Consider the following 20,651-nt stretch of genomic DNA (forward strand, 5'->3'; position numbering starts at 1 on the left):
ATTTACGAAGTAAAGACTGTGCAGTGTGGCTAAAAATATCTCATTTAGCTCGAGTCCCACCTGATGGTAATATCCATGTATGATTAAGGCTGGCATGAAGTCGACTGTTTCTAGGCTCTAATTGGCTCACTGTTCAGAGGCCCCGACTTGGGACTTGCTTCATATACATTGAGGCGTGACACTGACAGGGGCACCACCTCAGAAACAGACATATAAGAAAGAGATTGAAAAACCCCAGAGTTAATAGATAAAGTGACTAACGAACAAGAAACTGAATGTATGAATGAAAATGCTCGTCGGCTGCGAGAGTGTGTGCAGAAGAGTTACGGGGAGACGAGTTATGTCACAGAAAGTGGCAACAGATGAAGTCCTGTCAGGGGAGGAAGCTAAGCATGACTCCCCTGTGGCATCATTAAAAACCCCATCGTCTCTCCCTTCATCCCGATTCAACTGAACAGTCTGAAAAATAGGTCAATTAACAACCTCTGCTTGCTCGCTGGTTCTCTCTTTCTCTATCACACACACTCACACAAACAGGAATGTCCGCTGCACGCAGCCTGAGCTAAGTGTAGGCGGCTTGCGTTGCCATGGAGTTAATATTGCATCGGTCTGCTTCTTGGGTGATGGTGACAAAGTTAAGGACCTACTGCTGCTACTGCACAGCAATCCAAACCAGGATTAACAAGGTTTCTCGGAATTTCGCGCTCCATTAATTCAGATGTCTGGCTAGAAATATACTGTATGTACTCTACACACTGCTCTGTGAATTCCTCTTTGGGTGATGGCAAACTTCTTGGGTATCAAAACTACACAACAGATTTATTGATTTTTTTGGTGCAGTGAAGGTGTTTTAGATTTCACCTGACTGCACACTAAACATAAGCATGAACATATCAGGTAGATATTTAAGAGCCCCTAATCTGATCTATTACCAACAAAAGCACACATTAATAATTTCATCTAGTATTGCTAATGGAATGACAACATTTCTTCCATTATTGTGTACGTGTTGCATAACCAACTAATCCAATCGAGCCTCTAATGCACTAAGCGTGAGGGAAGATAATTGAGCAGAAAATATAGAAAGCATATTACTTTAAACTCGTAATCCATTTACCGTGTGCATCCAGCCCCATTGAAAGATAATCTAGACGTAGGTGTCTATAAAAAGGAGAGGTTGACTGTAAGTAAGTGGTGGATGGCTACTTGAACTAAGCTGGGCAGGGCAGAAGACTACACAAACACACACATCTCTAACCACGCCTCTGATCCATTGGGAAAAATGTTGGATACAAAATTTAAATAATTTCTACCCTCCTAAATGATCAGCTTGCTTGTTTAAGTTTGTGTACTCTACAGTATATTTTGTAAGTTCCAAAGTGTGGTCCACACTTCAGCAGGAAGAAGCTGAAGAACTGCCAGCTCCAAACAAAGATGCACTTGCTAAGAAGTTAAGAAGTTTTAGTTAGATTCTTAAAAAAATGATTCTAATGACATTAATGAATAATATATTATATATATAACTTTATCAGATTCAGCAGCACTGTTCCTGACCTTTAACTGGAATAAACTCCCTTAGTTGTAAGTTTACTTTCCTTCTTTTAACACCAAAAGTTATAGTGAATCTTCTCATCTGACAATAAAAAGTATTTGTGTTTTTTAAGTACCCCCTCAAAAAAAAAACCCAACTCTCCTCTATTTGAGGCCAAAGGAGTTAGTCCATCGTATTTGCTTAAGGTTTATATTGGAACTGTCCCCTTCAAAGACACGCCCAACCATCAGCTCAGTGGCTTACTTTACGCTCCAATGCTCTTCAGGAGTACTCCTCAAGTCTTTGCATGTAGTATGATGATGAAGTTATATTTGTCTGTATTAGGAAGGCCCTATACAAAACTCAGTCCAGGTGCTTATTTGTTCATGCCACTTCATGGAGGACTCTTGTTCAGCAGAGCCAAGTATGAAGCTACATTTGCTGCTACAACCGGGGCTGGATCTGTGAAGGTGTAACAGCTATCTGTAAAAGGCCATGTTCAAAAGCATGTAGTGTTAATATTTTATCTCTGCAATGTATCATCTTATATTGCCAATCTGATCAAAATTCTTGTGAATAGAATTTAAGTTTCAACAATGTTATGTTGGCTGCATTGTATGGAGCTTACATCATTGAAGATAATATAATGATTAGCAAAAAGGCCTTCTCCAGGCCTGTCCAGTTGTCTACCCTTTGTATTGAAATTAATACAATATGACATGTTGTTGAGAAACGGGGTCTGACAGGGTTAGAAACAAAAAAAAAAGAATGCAGAGACCAGGTGGACGGAGAAAGGTAGACACGGCATGCATGACACAAAAGGTGACTGAATGTGTTGTATTGAGATTGAAAAAACTCAAATTATGTGTATAATTATGTGTACCAATGTTTTGTTAGTGTGTTGTGATTTTGTGTGAATAGCAAACTCTTTCTCACTATAATTTCTAATTTTATCAACAAAACCAACGTCAACATCAACAACATCACCTTGTTCTGTAAATCTATTTTACACGCTAGCACATACATGAACTGAACACAGATTAAATTGCACTAACTGCACATAAAAATTGTAAATCAAATACTTCGCTCTCTCTCTCTCTCTCTCTCCCCTCACTCTATCTCACACTCAGAAGCCTGTATGTGTTTGTAGATCAGTCTCACTGGTTACCAGGGAAACAGCATGATATAAAGCATTAGAGTGAGGGGCTTAAAGATATTCAAGGTGAGAAAGGTAGCCAACCTCTGGCATTCCTCTGTCTTCCTCTTTCACTTAGAGCTCTCTGTTTTCAATAATCTGGACTTCATCTCGTGGACAATCATAGCAGCTGATGCTCTACAGCTCATTAAAATAATTCTCAGCCTCTTCAAGAAATACAGGGTCAACCTGTCCCCAAAGAAAGATGCATTTGGCAAATCTTCCCCTTTGTGAGGTTATGAAAATGTAGAGATAAGGCACATATTTAGATTTGAGCACAGTCAACTTAATAAAGTAAGGATGAACCCATGGCAGAGACGATCCTTATGATTTTTTTTGTAAAGAGATCATGAAGATCCCTAAAGCAGAACCAAAATAATTAAAAATAAGTTTTAAAGGTTTAACATAGGGTATACTTGCAAATGATTGCCAGGATTTCTGGGCCCCTCAACCTATATTCCTTTCAACCACCACTCCAACGACCACTTAAAGCTTAAAATGAAGGTTGACAAAATGTTCCTTGTTCAACACTTTTTGGTGCCACACATTTTGAATGGATGCTTTTTGTTATTTTAACAATTGACATTGTCATAAAGTGCCGAAGCTTAAAAATAAATTCAGCGTAAGAGAGGAATAAATCCACCCTTACTAGCTCGGTCAAATCAAAACACAAATTCTTAAACCCTAAAGAAACGTGCTCATCTTTTTCTGAGTAATACTTTAATCTAGGAAAGCAAAGACAAGTTTTGACAGAACAACACTGACATTGTTTTGGTTCCAAATAATTGCCAGTGTTTTTGTAAAATTAAGACAGTGTGCCGAAGTTTGCTTATCATTTTTGGTAATTAAATGAAGGAGCCCTGTGTCCTCCCTCTCCCCACCCACCCTCATACCGCCCATGTGTGAAGTAGTCACACAAGTGTATCATTACACATCTAGACAGTTGACAGTTCATACTGAAGACTGTTAATAATCCTCAATAACTCACTCATTGGTTCCTGAAGGGGTTTTTTTGCAGCCCGTTGATGGCGGTCACCATATTGGAAATGCTGTCTCAAACAAACTTTCGGTTAACCTAACACCAGGCAAAGAGCAGAAGATGAAGGACTTAAGCCTTCTGACAAAGGGCTACACAGCACCCTACCAGCAGTCAGGTCAGTCATGTGCCTTATTATAAATAAGGTTAGGGTTAGGGTTACTAACCTCTCACTAACTAAACTCTTGTCCTTTATGAAATCAAAACGGATGAGTTATAAAAAAAAACACTGCCTATGCAGTTTGTGCAGATAAAGACATGAGCTATTCCGTTTATTTCTGCAGTGAAAGGGGGCTTTTTTTGAATGGGTGTGTATGTGACTTGATAAATGATAAATGGACTTGAGCTTTAGCGCCTTCCGGGGCTTCAGCAGCCAGCCTCAAGTGGACACTCGAGGAACTGCAGATTTTTGCACCTCCGCATTGGCTTCATTTTTCAGCACCAGAGGTTGCTACTATGTCCCATCTAGGCAGTTGAAAGGTAGTAGTATGTATAAAAAAAATCTGAAAAAGGTTATTATTGTTCAATTAAACTCACACCCTAGTTTTATTCAGGGAATAATTAGTTGGAATTATTATAGGCAAACTCTTGAATGTTGATTACACAATATCTCAGTTTGGAGGGTCGTCAGTTGTAATGTTAGGTCTTGTATATTAACATAAGGCTTTGAAATTCCAAAAATTGGGGCTATGTTCCCGCTACTATATCTGAATACTATTTTTTATATGTTGTTACAATTTTTTTACAGTTTGCATTTGCGTTTCAGCACATTTCTTTGAACAATTTAAAGCAATGTGTCATATCCTTTGGCTGACATTGACCTGAAATTAATCCCAATTTTAATTTTTTTGCTGTCCTTGGCTCAAACAGAAAACCAAAAACATAAAATGGGTTTCTAGAAAAATGAACAGCGACTGAGAGAAGTGGAGATAAAAAGAGAGAAACACAGGGGAATAAAAAAAAACAGGCCATCAGAATACCCTTGTCTAAGAATTATAGGACACTATTATGAAAATGCACATAGCTTTCACATATGGGTACGTGTCAAGTGCCTCAGGCTGCCTGGCTTTCACACCTCTGTTACTGTGTTTTATTTTCACCCTGGGCTTAATACAGAACAAGCTTCTGCAGTGACCTCCTTCATGCTATGGAAAGCTGCAATTAACTTGAATTAGCAGAGTGTTTTTTTTTCATGGTCAAATAAATAAAAAAATCCTACACAGTAGTTTGACATGTTGCCTTAGTAAGTTATTAAAGGCAGAATGATCAAGATTTTCTTAAATACAATAAATCCCTTTCATGTTGAGTCACAGCGTGGAAGTGGTGAAACAAAAACGTGTAGACCTACAGTATGTGTAACACCTCTAAGAGAGGCGCAGCAGTTTCGATGAAATGTGGCTTCAGCCGAAGTCTTCTGGCACTGGCCAGATTGTGTAGAGGTGTGTTTTCATATGCTTTAGAATATAAGCTCCATGAAACAAAAATGAATTTCATTTCTCTGATTCACAGCCTCATTTGGCTAACCCTGTTATGTCCATTCATTCACTGGCTCAGTAAGCTTCCCACTGCTAATGCACTTTCTGCGCTGACTCTCACTGCTGTTGCACTCTACTCTGTCAATCCCTGCTCTGCCTCTCAGCGCTTCACCTGTTGCTGCTCTGCCTCTTTATGCTCCTCCAGTCTCTGGCCCCCCTTTCGCTGTTCAACCTATGGTTGTCTAGGACAGCTGTGCCTCTTACTCCTCTGTCTCTCAATGCTCTACCTGTTGCTGCTCTGCCTCTTACTCCTCTGTCTCTCAATACTCTACCTGTTGCTGCTCTGCCTCTTACTCCTCTGTCTCTCAATGCTCTACCTGTTGCTGCTCTGCCTCTTACTCCTCTGTCTCTCAATGCTCTACCTGTTGCTGCTCTGCCTCTTACTCCTCTGTCTCTCAATACTCTACCTGTTGCTGTTCTGCCTCTTACTCCTCTGTCTCTCAATGCTCTACCTGTTGCTGCTCTGCCTCTTACTCCTCTGTCTCTCAATGCTCTACCTGTTGCTGCTCTGCCTCTTACTCCTCTGTCTCTCAATGCTCTACCTGTTGCTGCTCTGCCTCTTACTCCTCTGTCTCTCAATGCTCTACCTGTTGCTGCTCTGCCTCTTACTCCTCTGTCTCTCAATGCTCTACCTGTTGCTGCTCTGCCTCTTACTCCTCTGTCTCTCAATGCTCTACCTGTTGCTGCTCTGCCTCTTACTCCTCTGTCTCTCAATGCTCTACCTGCTGCTGCTCTGCGTCTTTCTGCTCCTCCTGTTGCTCCTCATCCTCTCGTACACTCAGCCTTTCTCTGCGACCACCTGATGCTGCTCTGCTTGCTGCTCTACCTCTTTCTGCGTGTGCACTGTGATTTCTCTTTTCTAGCTCCTTGTTGCTCTGCCTCTCTCTGGTAGGTGCCTGGCTGCTCTGTCTTCTGCTGCGTTGAAACTCACTGCTCTACCTCTTGCTCGTGGAGACAACATTCAACAAATAACAGACACATTTGACTTTCATTTGTTTTATTATTTATTGGAATAAGGCTTGGCTGGTTTCTAATCAAGCAAGTATTCCAGATAAGCTATGGATTTTAATATTTTCCAAAAGAATCCATTCAGATTCACTACATTTCTAACAATCCTATAGGAAAACTATTGGAAAAGCATATGCATTTTTTAAGACAGTAAAAATTCCTGTTGGAATTCCTTTTTTTCTATTGTTTTGTATAAAATTCCTTAGCATGTCTATAAACTTCTTTACAAAAATTGGAGTGCTTAGACCATAAACACAGAGAAAGGTGCCCTTTTGGTAAAGATAAAGGTCATTAGGGGGCTATAACTGAAAATAAATCATTCAAGTAACCTGAAGCATTTTTAATTTAAGTTTGAAACAGCATGTGTGGTGTCCAATTTTTATTCATTATGGTGTAGAGATACAGAAAATTAATTTATTACACAAAGAAAATTAAGTCCTAACCACATGAATTAGTTGCCAAAGTGTTGTAAGTATCTTTCCCTGAAATTGAAAAAAAAAACAAAAAAAAAAAGATAAATGAAAATGAATTAACGGGAAAAAAACAGTGACTCACAAAACGTGGAAGCTATAATGTAATAGATATATACTTTATTAATTCTCTCTGATAAAATAAAATTACAAAATAATTTCAACCTCAAACGGCACTTTCCTTGTTCATAATTATTTAAGGTATTGTTAACACATATATCATAATTGTCATGACGAATGAGAAGAATACTATAGTTTGGTAATATTTGATATCAGCTATAACTGCGGTTTAATCATAATGGTAGAAAAGACTAAGCAATACAAAGCTAGGTTTCGTTAACAGCATACTATACAATATTCCAAGCGTATGTAATTCAGTATTCCGGCCACATCATGTCGCTATAAGACAGTTTTTGTCTCCAATGTAAGGGTAGGCTTGTCTCTACTCACACCAGTATGACTCCTCTCAGATATACAGTTGTCTCTATTTCAATGCTTTATTTGTTTACAGATATCCTTTCATGGCCATTTCTCTTTTCTAAGGTTTATTCATGTCCATCCATCGTCCTCTGTAACCTGTTTTAAAGCAGTGAAGAGCAGTCCATGTACAGCTCTGTAACAAGTCCATGCCCAGATTTTTCACAGTTATTCCCTCAGAAATATTGTCAAGATATCTGCAACGCCTCCTGCTATCTTTTGTCCCCAGTGACAGCAGCGTTCCCTGCCTATTATTGAAGTCCATTTAAGAGAGAGCACTTTGGTTGCGAGGTGTGTGTGTGTGTGTGTGTGTGTGTGTGTGTGTGTGTGTGTGTGTGTGTGTGTATATGTATGCATGTGTATGTATGTGTACATGTTCCTGTGTCTGCGTGGCAGTTTAAGTGATTGAGCAAGCCAGACTGTTTTGAGTGTATTTCTTTACACAGAATACATTCATGATAACAGTGCGTTGTTTTGGGACTGAAAGCTTGAAGAGAATGGCAGTTAGTACGTTCTTATTCTTCCCTTTATAAAGAGTTGAGGACACAACCGTACAGAGAAAACATATTCATCACATTAACTTAGAATCACAAACAAAACATTTTTGAGATTTGTTTAAAGTAAATTCAACTACAAATGTAAATAATCATTTGTGTAATTCTTATTTTAAAAATTCAGAAAATTAGAGCAAAAAAAATACATTCTAAATCTTACAAGTCAATCTGACTTCACTGACCTGAGCCTCTTCATAGCCTAGAATAAATAGATAATTTATTATTAATGGATAATGTCTGAACTCTTAATGGTCTCCAGCAGAGCTCTTGGCTGATAGACTCCAGTAAAATTCATCAAAACAAGTTAAAAAAAAAGTTAAAGCTCTGTCTTGTAATGTCATAAATATATAAATTATGATATTTAATTTAATTTAATTGTTTAATTCATCAACCATCCCTGTATAAATGCACTTAAAACTAAAATGTTAAATTTGAGGTTTCATGAGAAACTTTCAAAGAAATCAAGGAAAATCTTTTTTTTTTTTTACGGAAACTCATTACTACACTTACGCATCAGTGTAGCTGTATCTTTACCTCAACCATTGTAGGAATAAAGCCCTGCTGTAGTTGTGTTTGTTTATTTTGTCATCTGCTACTTTCCTCCTCACCACAAACAGACGTTGCTGTGACTCATGTCCCTCAGTGTCATACCAACTTATTTCAACTTGATCTGTAATTTGTGCAGCTCACTGACATTCACTATTCTCCCGACTGAGTAGTTAAAGTGTCACAACTATGCACTGTAGGTCTAAACTACTGCAGCAGCTCGCAGCTACGAAGGATTAGTTGTTTGGATGAACTTTTTTTTTACAGTGCGTCCACACTATTTGGCAGTGCTGTGTGGTGATTGACAGTGCATTGAGTGCTTGGCAGTATAGGCTTAAGTATTATCTTGTGGGCTTCTGCATTCATTCTTCTGCATTGTGATAGATTGTGTATTCATGTTTGTGCTGTGTTCCCTTGTATTGCGTGGATAATGTAAGTTGTGAGTGTGTGGGTGTGTGTATGTGTGTGTGCGATGCATGCCACTAGTTTTTTTTTTTTTTAAATATATATAATGGTCGTATTGATTGGACCTTCTGTTAAAGGGATGCTCGTTAACACACAATTAGCATTCAGATAGAAAATACATCATAAGGATAAAAAGTTATGGTCATTAATTCCTGATGAAGGGAGAGAGAGATTTAGAGGGGGGAAGGAAAGATAGAGAGAGAGATAGAGAGAGAGAGAGAGAAAGAGGGGGCGGGGGAATAAAAGGCCTTTTCAGTAATTGGAGCTCTGAGTTCATATAATTATTCCTAGTTAGTTCTCCCCCCTCCCTGTCCTCTCTTCCTCCATTTCTCACCCTCTTGACGTCCTTCCTCTCCCTCACACCTTTAAGAGTCTCCATTTTATCATCTTCCCTCATTAAGGAAAGCGCCCAAAAGTCCCTAACGCGTCTCATCACTCACACAGGCCCTCCATCTTAATCCTATTAGTCCTCCTCATAGTCCTGTTTTCGTCACTCCAGCTTTAGAGGATCACCTCTCGATTCTCTCCTCCTACTGCTCCCTCCTTTTTCCCACTCCTTTAGTCTGAAGAAAGAGGACTAGCCTGGCCTCCTCCTCTCCGACCTTGTTTTCTTCCTCTCCTGGTCCTCAGAGCTGTCTTCAGCAGCTAGAAGTGCAGGTGGTGTTGAGGTTGGGACTCGCCTCAAGGCTCCCCTCTGGGCTCCCAGGGGGAGGTGACAGAGGGGACTCCAAGGCCAAAGTAGTGACCTGGGATGAGGGAGTTACGGGAGATGTGACTTGGACGGGAGAAACTGGAGCTGGAGGACTTGTTAAAGAAGCAGCAGGGGACAGAGGAACCATAGCACCTCCTCCTCCTACACCACCACCACCACCACCACCTCCTCTACCGTCCCTTGAATCCCTCTCTCGGAGCAGGTGGACCAGGGCGGCATGCTGTGCGCTGAGGGTGGCCGAGAGGTGGGCGGGAAGGGTGTTGAAGCCGGCGGTGAGCTGTTCAACTCGCTGCTCCAGGGACAACATCTGGCGCTCCAAGTCCTCGCTGCGGTCATTGAGCTCCGACATGAGCTCGTACATGACACTCTGCATCTGTGAGGAGAGGAGATGACTCAGTGCACACAGCGTACATTGAACAAGAGAGGCAGATTGGACACATAAACAGGAGAATTATGAGGACTGCTTTGATATGCTTGATTAAAGATAATGTTTTTGGATTGAATAAAACGAGAAGAGCTAAGGTGTTAAAAAGAGAGAGAGAAGTGAGAGTAGAGAAAGGGCCAGTGTGTAGCTCACAAGGAGTGAGTATGACATACAGAGAAGGAAAAAAAAATGTCCAAGAGGGAGTAGAGGCTGGAGGGAAGTCTCTGTGTGGGCGTTATAACATTGTGAAAAAGAGAGAATGAAATAAGGCAGCAGAGTGTCCCTGCATCGCACATGCTGGCCTTAGTAACCATGGCGAAACACATGAGTGGTCGGTTGAGATGGAGTCATTGAGATGGCATGATTGCAAAATATTTGCCGCTAAAGGCATCGCCCCATGGAAGGGCAAAAACACACACACATACACACACACAAACAAACACACACTTGATCTTTCTCTCCCTCTTATTCTAGTCTTTCAACAATCACTCACAAACATAGACGTGCGCGCTCACATTCTCACTCACACACCCACACAGTAGCAGAAAAACACGAGCGCTCCCCTCCCTCCCCTTCATTTCCTCCTCGCTCTCTCACTCAGTCATCCCTGTTTTAACACTTGTTCCGGTTGCTAGGAGACGCAAAGCCACAGAAACTGGCAGGTCAGCGCTGAAACAGAGGAATGTTGGGATATATTTTTTTTGCGGGGGGCAAAGGCACATTAGCTGTTTGATGGTTAAGTGTCCGTTAAGTGTGTGTGTGTGTGTGTGTGTGTGTGTGTGTGTGTGTGTGTGTGTGTGTGTGTGTGTCTGTGTGTGTGTGAGTCTCACCTTTGAGAGGTCCACTAGTGTGTTGGCCTGGTCACTGAGTTTTCTCTGCTCCATTTTCACACTGCGTAATCTGCAAACAGACACACACACACACGCACATAAATTACACAAACGTGCGCACACACCCAAAGGACGCATCCCAGTAAATACACAGTGGTCAGCCCCAAAGAACTAATCCCTTGGGGTCCAGACAACAACACAGTGGAGGGGTCACCTTGCCTACTCCAGCTTCATTTCTACCTGCAGTGAGTTAGTGGATTTGAACGTCTGAACATTTCAAGTACACAGTGTGCTCTAAACTTTTACATTTAACATTTAATTTGGATTAATTTGGAGACCTATTTTAAGTTTTAGTAACCTGCAGGGGAATTCAGTCTATAGGGAAATAAACCTAAGTGAATGAAATAAGATCAAATAAATAACCTCCCCCCGGTCCAATTAAAAATAGGACCTAGCTGACTCTCAAAACCCAAAACATAATAATTTGTAATGGTCTTATCTGGGCCTTTGTACAACAAACCCTGCTGGTTCTTAGACTCATTTTAATGATCCTGCACCTTCAGATGAACATTTTAACCTAACAGCTTTGAACCATTAAAAGCACATATATTAGCCTAAAATCACCCCGTCACTTTGCTCACAGGGTTTGCCACTCCACGTGCTTCAGGATTAGCCGCTCCATGTATACAATTAGGAGTCTTTGGTCCCTTGACTCTGCCTTTTGAAGGCACTTGTTCCAAAGTCTAGACTGAGCTGTTCAAGATCAAAGCAGCAGGCGACATTAAAGGGGGGACACTTCACTGTGAAGCTAGACAGAGAATGTACAACAATGTTTGAGTTGAACAACCTCTGGACAACCACTCACGTAGCTAACTAAAGAATATTGTTTCTGCTGTATGCTGGATGACCGGGGACAACACTAACTGCATGTCTCTCAGTTACTCTGAGACTATTTAGAGTTACACTAACCATGTAAATTGGAAGTTAATATATCATTACAAACTATATCTCTTGGTTCAAAAGTTCATGGCTGTATGAACAAAAGAGAAGATTATGAAAATAAATACTTGTATGCCTCCACACAAGTTTTTTTTTCAGCTGTAAATGTTGGATTTTTTTTTTTACTGTGTACTGTGGGTGGAGGCTCTTACTGAGCATGTGCAGTATGAGAACCACCTCTTCAGCATTTTTGTAGGAATCGGAGTAATTGTAGCTGTCCCTTGATGCAACCTTCCCCAGTCTCCCCTATTAGCAGCATCAACAACACTCCTAAGTACAGATAAAGATAATGATCAGAGTGTGCCTAATAGTACACAACACACTGATTACCAAGTCCCACAACTGTATTTTACTGCTGCTAGCCTGCCCCTTTAGTACTTTAGGAGATGATGAATCATTTTGTGTGTGTGTGTTTGTGTGTGTAGGGATTCATGCACTTTATCTGATTATCAATGTTGATTCAACCAGTGGGTGGACAAAGAGTACAGCTGATTTCAATGGCTCCATGAGCTCAGCCGCATGGTTGTGTGCATGTGTGTGGGGGTGCTTGCAAGGTGTGGCCTCACTGATGTATCGCCTGGAGGAACTTCCGCTGGTGCTTGCGGACCCTGGAGTGGTCGATCTTCTTCATCAGCTTGGTGTGCTTGTAGATGAGCCAGGTTTCCCTTAGCACATTAGCCGCTGCATTCTTTATCTGCACACAGAATATAACACACACAAACATAAAAACACATTGTTAGCAACAGGTAGCCTTTGGCAACTGGTTTAGGCAATAGGTTAAGCCATCCCATCTTCCCTCCTTTCTTCAATTGTCTTCCTGTAAAGAAAAAAAAAACTAAACCAGGGTTTCTCATCTTAGAGACTGCCCTCATTCTCTCTGTCTCTCTATCTCTCTGCACAGGGCGGTTTGCTTGCCAATGCTTTTCATAAACAGCTCTCTCCTCAGGGAGATTTGGCAATGAGAACCTAACAGGAGTCTCCCCCTCACACACACACACACACACACACACACACACACACACACACACACACACACACGCACACACACGCACACACACACACACACACACACACACACACACACACACACACACACACACACACACACATCTCTCTCTTGTCTCAGTCTGTCTATATGCCACATTATATCCTAGACAAAGTCAAATGGGCTGCATTATCTTGGCTGGTTGGAGGTAATTCACTACAGTGTTACCACAGTTCATTAAAAATGTTAAAATGTGAAAGCGACTGAATTAAAAGAATTTAAAGAGTGGCTGCTTTTTTAACTCGCTGGCAGAGACGACACTCATTCATGCAGAAGAGGAATGTCAGAAAATAGCCCATGTAATGATGCTCACAGATGGAAAGCTTAATAGCCATCACAGTCAATAGCATGATGGTCATTTCCTACATTTTAGTTGAACCATCTAAATGTAAAAATGCTGTAATTTAATTAAATATTGCCCCCACCCCCCAGCAAAAAAAAAAAGTCAGTTTCAAATTGAATACAACAATCTGGGATCAGGATTCTGTTCAATTATGTGTCCTTATATGCTCCTGTATGTTTCATGCAGCTTTTATCTCTATAGGTTGTAATAATATGTTATCCTAGTTTAAAATAATGATTAAAAAAAGAAGATGCGGGTGGATACTCAATAGGGGGGAAGAAGGGAGGGAGAATCTGCAAGGACAAAAATTGAAGGAGAGACTTCAAAGAGATGCTGAGCACTGAACAAAGAACAATTATACCCCCGTCTGAGGAGCACAAAAGACCCCGGCAGCTTGGCTAATCAGCACCTATCCACCGCAGTCAAGGACTGCTTACACACACACAGACACACACAAACACACATACATAAGCTCACACATTGTGGACCAACATACGCTATTGGCTACAGATGAAGAGAGGAGGGATAGGCTCTGGGCTTTTTAGATGTGTTTTTAATGACACACAGGAAGTCAGCCCAAAAAGAGCTAATCTAACATGCTACACATTGAGCCATTCGGTTAACTTGCCATTTTTTCTAATCACTCTTAGTCTTACAAATTGATTTACCCTTACCTACATACCACCTGTAATGGTAACTTATCAAAATGTGTACATTTAATTTGAACTAACCCAAAAAAATAAAAAAGTGTATTTCTGCCATGGCTAATGGGATTTGGATGTAAACCCTGCTCTCCCATGTTTCTCTCTCTTGGTGTGTTTCAATAGGATTACTAAACTCCCATCCGTGAAGAAAGGACACACAGTGACAGAGCTGCAAAAACGCTAAAGAGGAACTGTCAAAAAAAAGACATCTTGTTTGTAGGCCTAAGGCAACAATGTCAACAACATTGGAATTATCTTGATGGGTGCGTTCCTTCTTTTTAAGATTATTTAAAAAAAAAAAGTAATAAAACTCATTTTGAAGTTTTAATCATGGGCTAGGATACTGAAGAGCACATTTAATGCTCCCATATCTACAGACATATTGGTAAATTGATACGTCAGATCTTATTTATCATCTTATTACTCACTGCAGAGTGAGTGAAATATGATGAGCGATGGCATGTTGTGTCTGTCTGGCCGGTTTACTCTTACTTTAAAGAACATCAGTCCAGCAGTGCAGAAAGTGCAGAAGGAGCCTGATTTGCTGCTTTGGGGTCATTTAATTAAGCTTCAGCCTTCGTTTAAATCTTGGGAACTGCTCCACATGCAAATAACAGGGACTGATAATATCACACTGCTAAGACGGGAGCTCCATTAATGAAAAAAAAAAACACTCAACAAGAACCGCTGATAATACTCCACGAGAAACCAAGTGAAGGCAGCAGCAGCCATGTTTGGACCATATGGTCTGTACTTGGGCAGTCATGATAGTGCCATATGGCTGGTAAGGGTCAATGATCTGTTCTGGCTGCTTCCCTACACGGCACACCTTATGTCAGGTACATGAGAAATCTGTTAAAACAAGGGGTTCCCACACCTCAGCATGTTGGGCGTTAGATGACATATTGTGGAAATAAATCAATCAGTATAAATAGAAACACAGACATTATCACCATTAATTATATCAGTAATGCAGCTCAATATTAAAACATTGGTATCAGAAATAAAAAATTAACAACAAATGGCCTCTGACACCTTAGTTGCCAGTTATATGGCACCTTTTCCTGATTTGGTTTCCCTTCTTTCATCGCCATGGAAACAGTTTTCCAGCAACATCCGAGGGGCCTGACCCTTCCGACCCAGGAGACAATTAATGATGATGCATGTAATTAGTAATTAGGTGCTGCAGCACAACAACGGTGTTTTCTAGGAGAGCCAAAAATGTAAACAGGCAAATTACCATGGCAACAACCTCCTACTTCATACGTGCTATGGTTACACACGGCATCACCTTCTCTGACCCACCCCTCACAGGAAGTGTTAGGGGATGGGGGATGGCAAGTCTCATAACAACCTGATCACTTTTTTTTAGAAAGCCTATTTTTTGTTCCCCTTATTTCCAGGTGAATTGAAGCCTTTTTAAGATTTGACCTTTTTATACCAAAAAAATAATTCTATTCAAAACTAAAGAAAAACAAAAATATGCAAATTAAGGTGTCAAGAAGTCTGCTAAATGCCTTGTGCTCATCAACACCTGCAGCACACAAAGCAAGCAAAACTTTAGTTAACACATTTCATTCTAATGCACCGAACCTTTTTTAATTCTAGACAGCGCTTCAGTAGACTCAGGTTCAATTGTTAAAAAGAGATGTGTGAAGGCTCTCACTGAGTGTCAGATTGATTTTTGTTTATCATCACACAATCATTAGAATCCATCTGGCTGGTGTGAAAATTTAAAGGCTGTAAAAGTTTGTTATTCCTTTTTAATTTTTTTTATTGTGTGGACTGAGAGTTAGCGTAATAGTAATCTTAGAGGCTTAGATGGTTTCCATTTAGCTGGTGGTGTAACCGTGTAAATATTGGAAGGCACTGCAGCACCTCCTCCTTGGCCGGAGCCCAGAGCATACTCTGAATATTCAGAGAGGGCAAGGTGTTGAATATGCCACTAGGACTTCTAAAAGTGCTCTGAATTAACCATTGGTCCAGAGAGGAGGGGGAATACACTTTCAGAGTCTAAATTATAGGAAGACCTGGAATGTTCTACTTTACAACTAATTGAAATAAAGGTACTGACCTGAGAAAAGACTCTTGAAGCCATTTTTCACATGATCAGCTGGCTTATTGCTTGTATAACCCCCACATATTCACTACATTTCTTGACTGCATGTGTCCACATTAACCTCCAAATGTGTTCACCTGCCAACTAAACAGACTTTTTACTTATCTATGTAATACAAAGTCTGTGTCACTACAGGTTGAACCAATGTGTGAATGCGGCAGGTTATAGTCGGGCCTGTTCACAGCAAGTAGGTGGGCTGATGACGTCGTTCACAATGAGCAGTTTTATGCTTTATACTCTTTTAAGGTTTAGACTCTGGTCTAAGTTGACTGTTTTTTTATTTTTTATTTTATTTTATTGCTGATACATCTTTATGCATGTTGTAGTGATATGAACACAGACTAACTACTTGAGTGAGAACACTGAGTTGGACAATGGCAAAGTCTGGAAAATGTCAGGACCCAAAAGTCTGGAGATTCTATGGAAATTGTTTGGAGTTCATATGTGAAAGAGGCAAGTGAGGGGGGTTTAATCGACAAGGTAGTCTTGCCAAAGGAGACACCAGTCCACCCTTCTTACTTGGCGGCAACAGTAAGTGTGTCAACAGTTATCGTGGAGCCACAGTTTACAGCTACATTCAAAACTTTTTTAAGGCATTTAAAATGCTGCATAAAGACAAAAAGTCCTGACATCAAACAAAAGCACATGGAGAATCACATGCACTGTCAACTTGAGGTCTAACTTAATGTAATTAAATTAACATCTGTGTTAATCAAATTAAAGCAATAACACTTAAATGAACATTACTTTAAAATGAACCCTATGTAGTCAACTTGGGATGATTTACTTTAAAGCAAATTGTCCTCCTTGATAAGCTTCTGAGGTCTTCTACACTAGCTTCACATCACACAAGATTTCAACTGCAGCTTTGTCAGGCTGATCTGAATATGAAAGCAGAGAAAATGTAAATGGATGGAAAGAAAAATGTTTGAAGTATATTGAAGAACATGTGAGGAACTGTCACAAATACTCAACACATTTGGAGAAATATGATGTGTGGTACACAGATGTCTGTGGAAAAGTCTATTTTTCTGCTTGGTTTAAAAGCTGCATTGGATGCAGTTTAAGAGCTCTGGTGCTGTATTAGTGCTATCACTATACTGACATAAAAACAATGACATCACATGTGAAATGTTCCACTTGTTAAGAGCTTCACTGATTGGCATTTAATAGACATCGTTGTTGATCAATTCAATGAAGGGAACACAATGACAGTGATTTAGAAAGCATGCGTGTGTGCTTTAGTGTCACTCTGTGTTTGTGTGTGAACATATGATGATGACAGGATGTAGGGTCTAACTATGCATTATTCATTAAAAAGCCTTGAGTGATTCTGTTCTCTTGTTATGGCGATACGGCAGAGAATGGCCCCCGCCATGTAAATCAATGTGCATACAACAGCTTCAATCATTGCTCTCTCAGTAATAGAGGGCAGGAGACAATTACCACCACATAAACTCAAGACCCTTTGACGGAAATGTCACCCAGCAGCAGGCTGTATTGAGTTGAGTGAAAGTGCAACATGACACCTCCCTTCCCTGAGACTGACTTTGTTAAGACTTGGATTTATTAGACTAAGGGTACATTTCCTTTAAAATATTAGTTTTTTTTATTATCTTTATGAAGGGGCTGAGTAAATGTGATCAGCAGCAGCCTTATCTACATTTATGCAATGAATGGCTTTACAATGGCTCATGTTTCAACTTCAGTTACAAAAAAGAACTGATTATAAATAAAAGGCATCAGGAACATAAGACTATGATTGCCAGAGGCATAGACATAGCTACAAATAAATAAATATACAAGTAGGATTATACAAGTTAGAGTGACGCTGATCTACGGCCACAGCAGCCAGCTATCAGGAGTTACTGTAACAAACGGTTAAAACTATAGTACTTTAAAATAAGTTTTCTCCCGCTGTCCTCTGAATGCTCATTGTTGGATCAATGTGGCGTTTAAAAAAACCTTAGGGCTGGGTTGCTGGATTAGCTCAGCAGGTAGAGCCCAACACATGGCGCACCTGGACGCACTGGTCACTGGTTCGACTCCTGGCCTGCGATCATTTGGTCCATGTCTACCTCACTCCTTCCTCCTAATACAGTATACCTCTCTTCAACTGTCCTACCAAAGTCAAAAGTCAATCTGAAAAGAAAAATACAGTCTAGACCTCCTCTGTATGCGGTTTCATTTGATAACTGGTGATTTGGCTCATTATAAATAAGAGGAAATGTACAATATCTAAAACTGATGGGTACATAACATTACCATATATTTTTTCTCTCAAATAGATACAAAACACGTTTCCATTCATATGAATAGAATGATTTCAGACGTATATATATAGTTATTATGTATAAAGAGAACCTGATGCACACCCATGCTTCCACCCCCCCCCCCCCCCCCCCCCCCATGGTTCTGATTAAACTTTATTATGCTAAGGAAAATAACTCTGGGTTCAGCTGCTAGTGAATTCTTCAAAATTAAGTATATGAAGTATAAAACTGTTTGTATTTAAAGGTTCAGGTTTTGGCCAGTGAGCATCAAGATATGAAGCAAAATGTTACTAAACTACATGGTTGGTGAACTGCAGGCGTTATCCAATTGAATCCACCTGGTGACCTTTTTCAGGTCCTGGAGATACATTACACTGCTGAAACAAGTCTCTGATCATACTAACATGCTCGTAATGACTGTGCTAACATGCAGATGTCATGTAGGTATGCTGTTTACCATAGTAGCCGGCTTAGTTTCGGACAATAGCATGCAAACAAAATCAAGATTTGCACAAAACAAAAGAACAACTAAAAGGTATATCTGTAAGTAATCATAACAGTCCAGTCAATTTTGTCAAGATATTGCGCTGAAAGTCAAGATAACAGCTTCTTGGTTTCCTGAGTGATTAAGGAAGCACAAATACTTGAATTATAATTCCTTGTAATCCTTTTAATAGTCGATTACATATTTCAGCCTTGAACCTAGTGATGGACTTGTGATCTGAACTGAGCCACCAGTGCCTACATGGCTAAAAAACCCTCAATATTTTACTTCCATGATCACTTTAATTAATACAATTAATTATTGATATTGTTAAATGAGAACAATTTAATTCTAAATCATTCAGGTGCATTGGAGGGTCAGTGGAATTGCAGTTTGTCAGCAGTCTGTACGTAGAGACTCACACATACACACACACACACACACATGGTTCAAGGTGTTAAACGTCTTGTGAAAACACACTCTGTTTGACCTGGTCACTGCCTGCAGAAAGATGAAGTGAGTAGCCGGCTGCAATAGAGGGTCTATTCTTCTTCTCTGTCGATATTTTATCAACGCTGAAATCATTGATCACCCTGCCCCTCTCAGTCACCCAGATACCCCGCTGACATAATGTACCCTACATATTTGATATGGGAGCTATTTCTGAAACCTGGGTCTTTCAACCGTATGAAAAATTGAAAAGGACCGGAGGAGGAAGGGGATTGAGAGATGGAAGGAAGGAGGCAGGGAAGAGAAGGGGGGGGGCGTTAGGATGAATCGAAGGAGAGGGCAAAGGAAGGAAAAGAGGGAGAGACTGTGACAAATAGAAAGAAAGAGAGAGAGAGAGAGAGAGAGAGAGAGAGAGAGAGAGAGAGAAAGGGGTAAGAGAGACAAATGTCAGAGAAGACAGGAGATAGAGGCTTGGTTATGTAGGAAGAGAAAGATGGGAGATAAAGAGGAAGAAAGAGACAGTAAGTGAGAAAGAGATGACCTTTCATTGCCTTCACTCACTCAAATAACACGGCACTCTGTCAGAACAATACAGGATGATAGTGTGATGTATAGTTGGGGAACCTGAAGGCGGGGCAGTAAAAGGACAAGCTATAACACCAACCACCCTATATTCTGCACAAAAGTAATCCGAAAATACAGAAAAAAAAATCCCCCATGGTATATAAAAACTGTACTTTTATAAATCACAGCTCTGTCTCGCAACGAATGTGACCTTTCTCTTTACAAATTACACTTTTGTTTTATTCATGCGAGACACACTCATTCACACATAAGCCTACACACCCGCTTTGTGAGCTGCGTGTCCATCATGAAGTTGTGTACGTGTTTCTCGGCCTTGGTCAGCTCCAGCTTCCTGGCTACCACGGCAACCACCAGAGCTGTACAACCAGCACCCTGAGAGAGCGAGAGAGAGAGAGAGAGAGAGAGAGAGAGAGAGAGAGAGAGAGAGAGAGAGAGAGAGGAGAAAACAGAGCGCTGAGTGAGTCAGTAAAGAGGAGGAATTGGTAAATCGGTGGCTGTTGGTTCTGGGGAAATTAGCCCTGATGATTGAAGGGAGCCACATGACAGAAGGAGAAGTGAATGGAGGAGAGAGGAGAGGATTACGGAGGAAAGCTCGGCTCCAGATCCACATTTCCTCATGTCGAGGGGAGAGCCAAGTCTATTTTCACTCCCAAGCCATCTGGTGTGAGATCCCGTCTATATCCCCCTATATGTAGCTGAAAAAATAGGCCCCTTACAAAAAAAAAATAACACATCAAAGATTGACACCACCTCATTTGATTTAATTACATGCTGTCAGTCTGCATTACATGGTGTCAGTCTTTTATTGTCACCTGATGCTCCGGGCCTGCAGAAAGTAAAAGTGTAAAAAAAAAAAGACAAACCCG

The 20,651-nt window shown here is 40.5% G+C and overlaps 1 protein-coding gene across 2 annotated transcripts in view; it reads right to left on the minus strand.

The window, feature by feature from the left end:
- Positions 1-8,197: 8,197 nt before the first annotated feature.
- Positions 8,198-20,651, minus strand: part of kcnn3 (potassium intermediate/small conductance calcium-activated channel, subfamily N, member 3) — a 52,264-nt gene continuing 39,810 nt past the window's right edge. For both annotated transcript variants that reach the window (XM_061050450.1, XM_061050449.1), the window contains exons 7-10: positions 20,047-20,157; positions 12,349-12,476; positions 10,784-10,853; positions 8,198-9,902 (exon numbers count right to left, since the gene is read on the minus strand). In XM_061050450.1, coding sequence (XP_060906433.1) covers positions 9,456-9,902; positions 10,784-10,853; positions 12,349-12,476; positions 20,047-20,157 — 756 coding nt within the window. In that variant the 3' untranslated portion in view covers positions 8,198-9,455. The remainder of the gene's footprint in view (positions 9,903-10,783; positions 10,854-12,348; positions 12,477-20,046; positions 20,158-20,651) is intronic.

Source organism: Labrus mixtus, chromosome 11 (genome assembly GCF_963584025.1).
Source record: "Labrus mixtus chromosome 11, fLabMix1.1, whole genome shotgun sequence".
Classification (NCBI taxonomy): domain Eukaryota; kingdom Metazoa; phylum Chordata; class Actinopteri; order Labriformes; family Labridae; genus Labrus; species Labrus mixtus.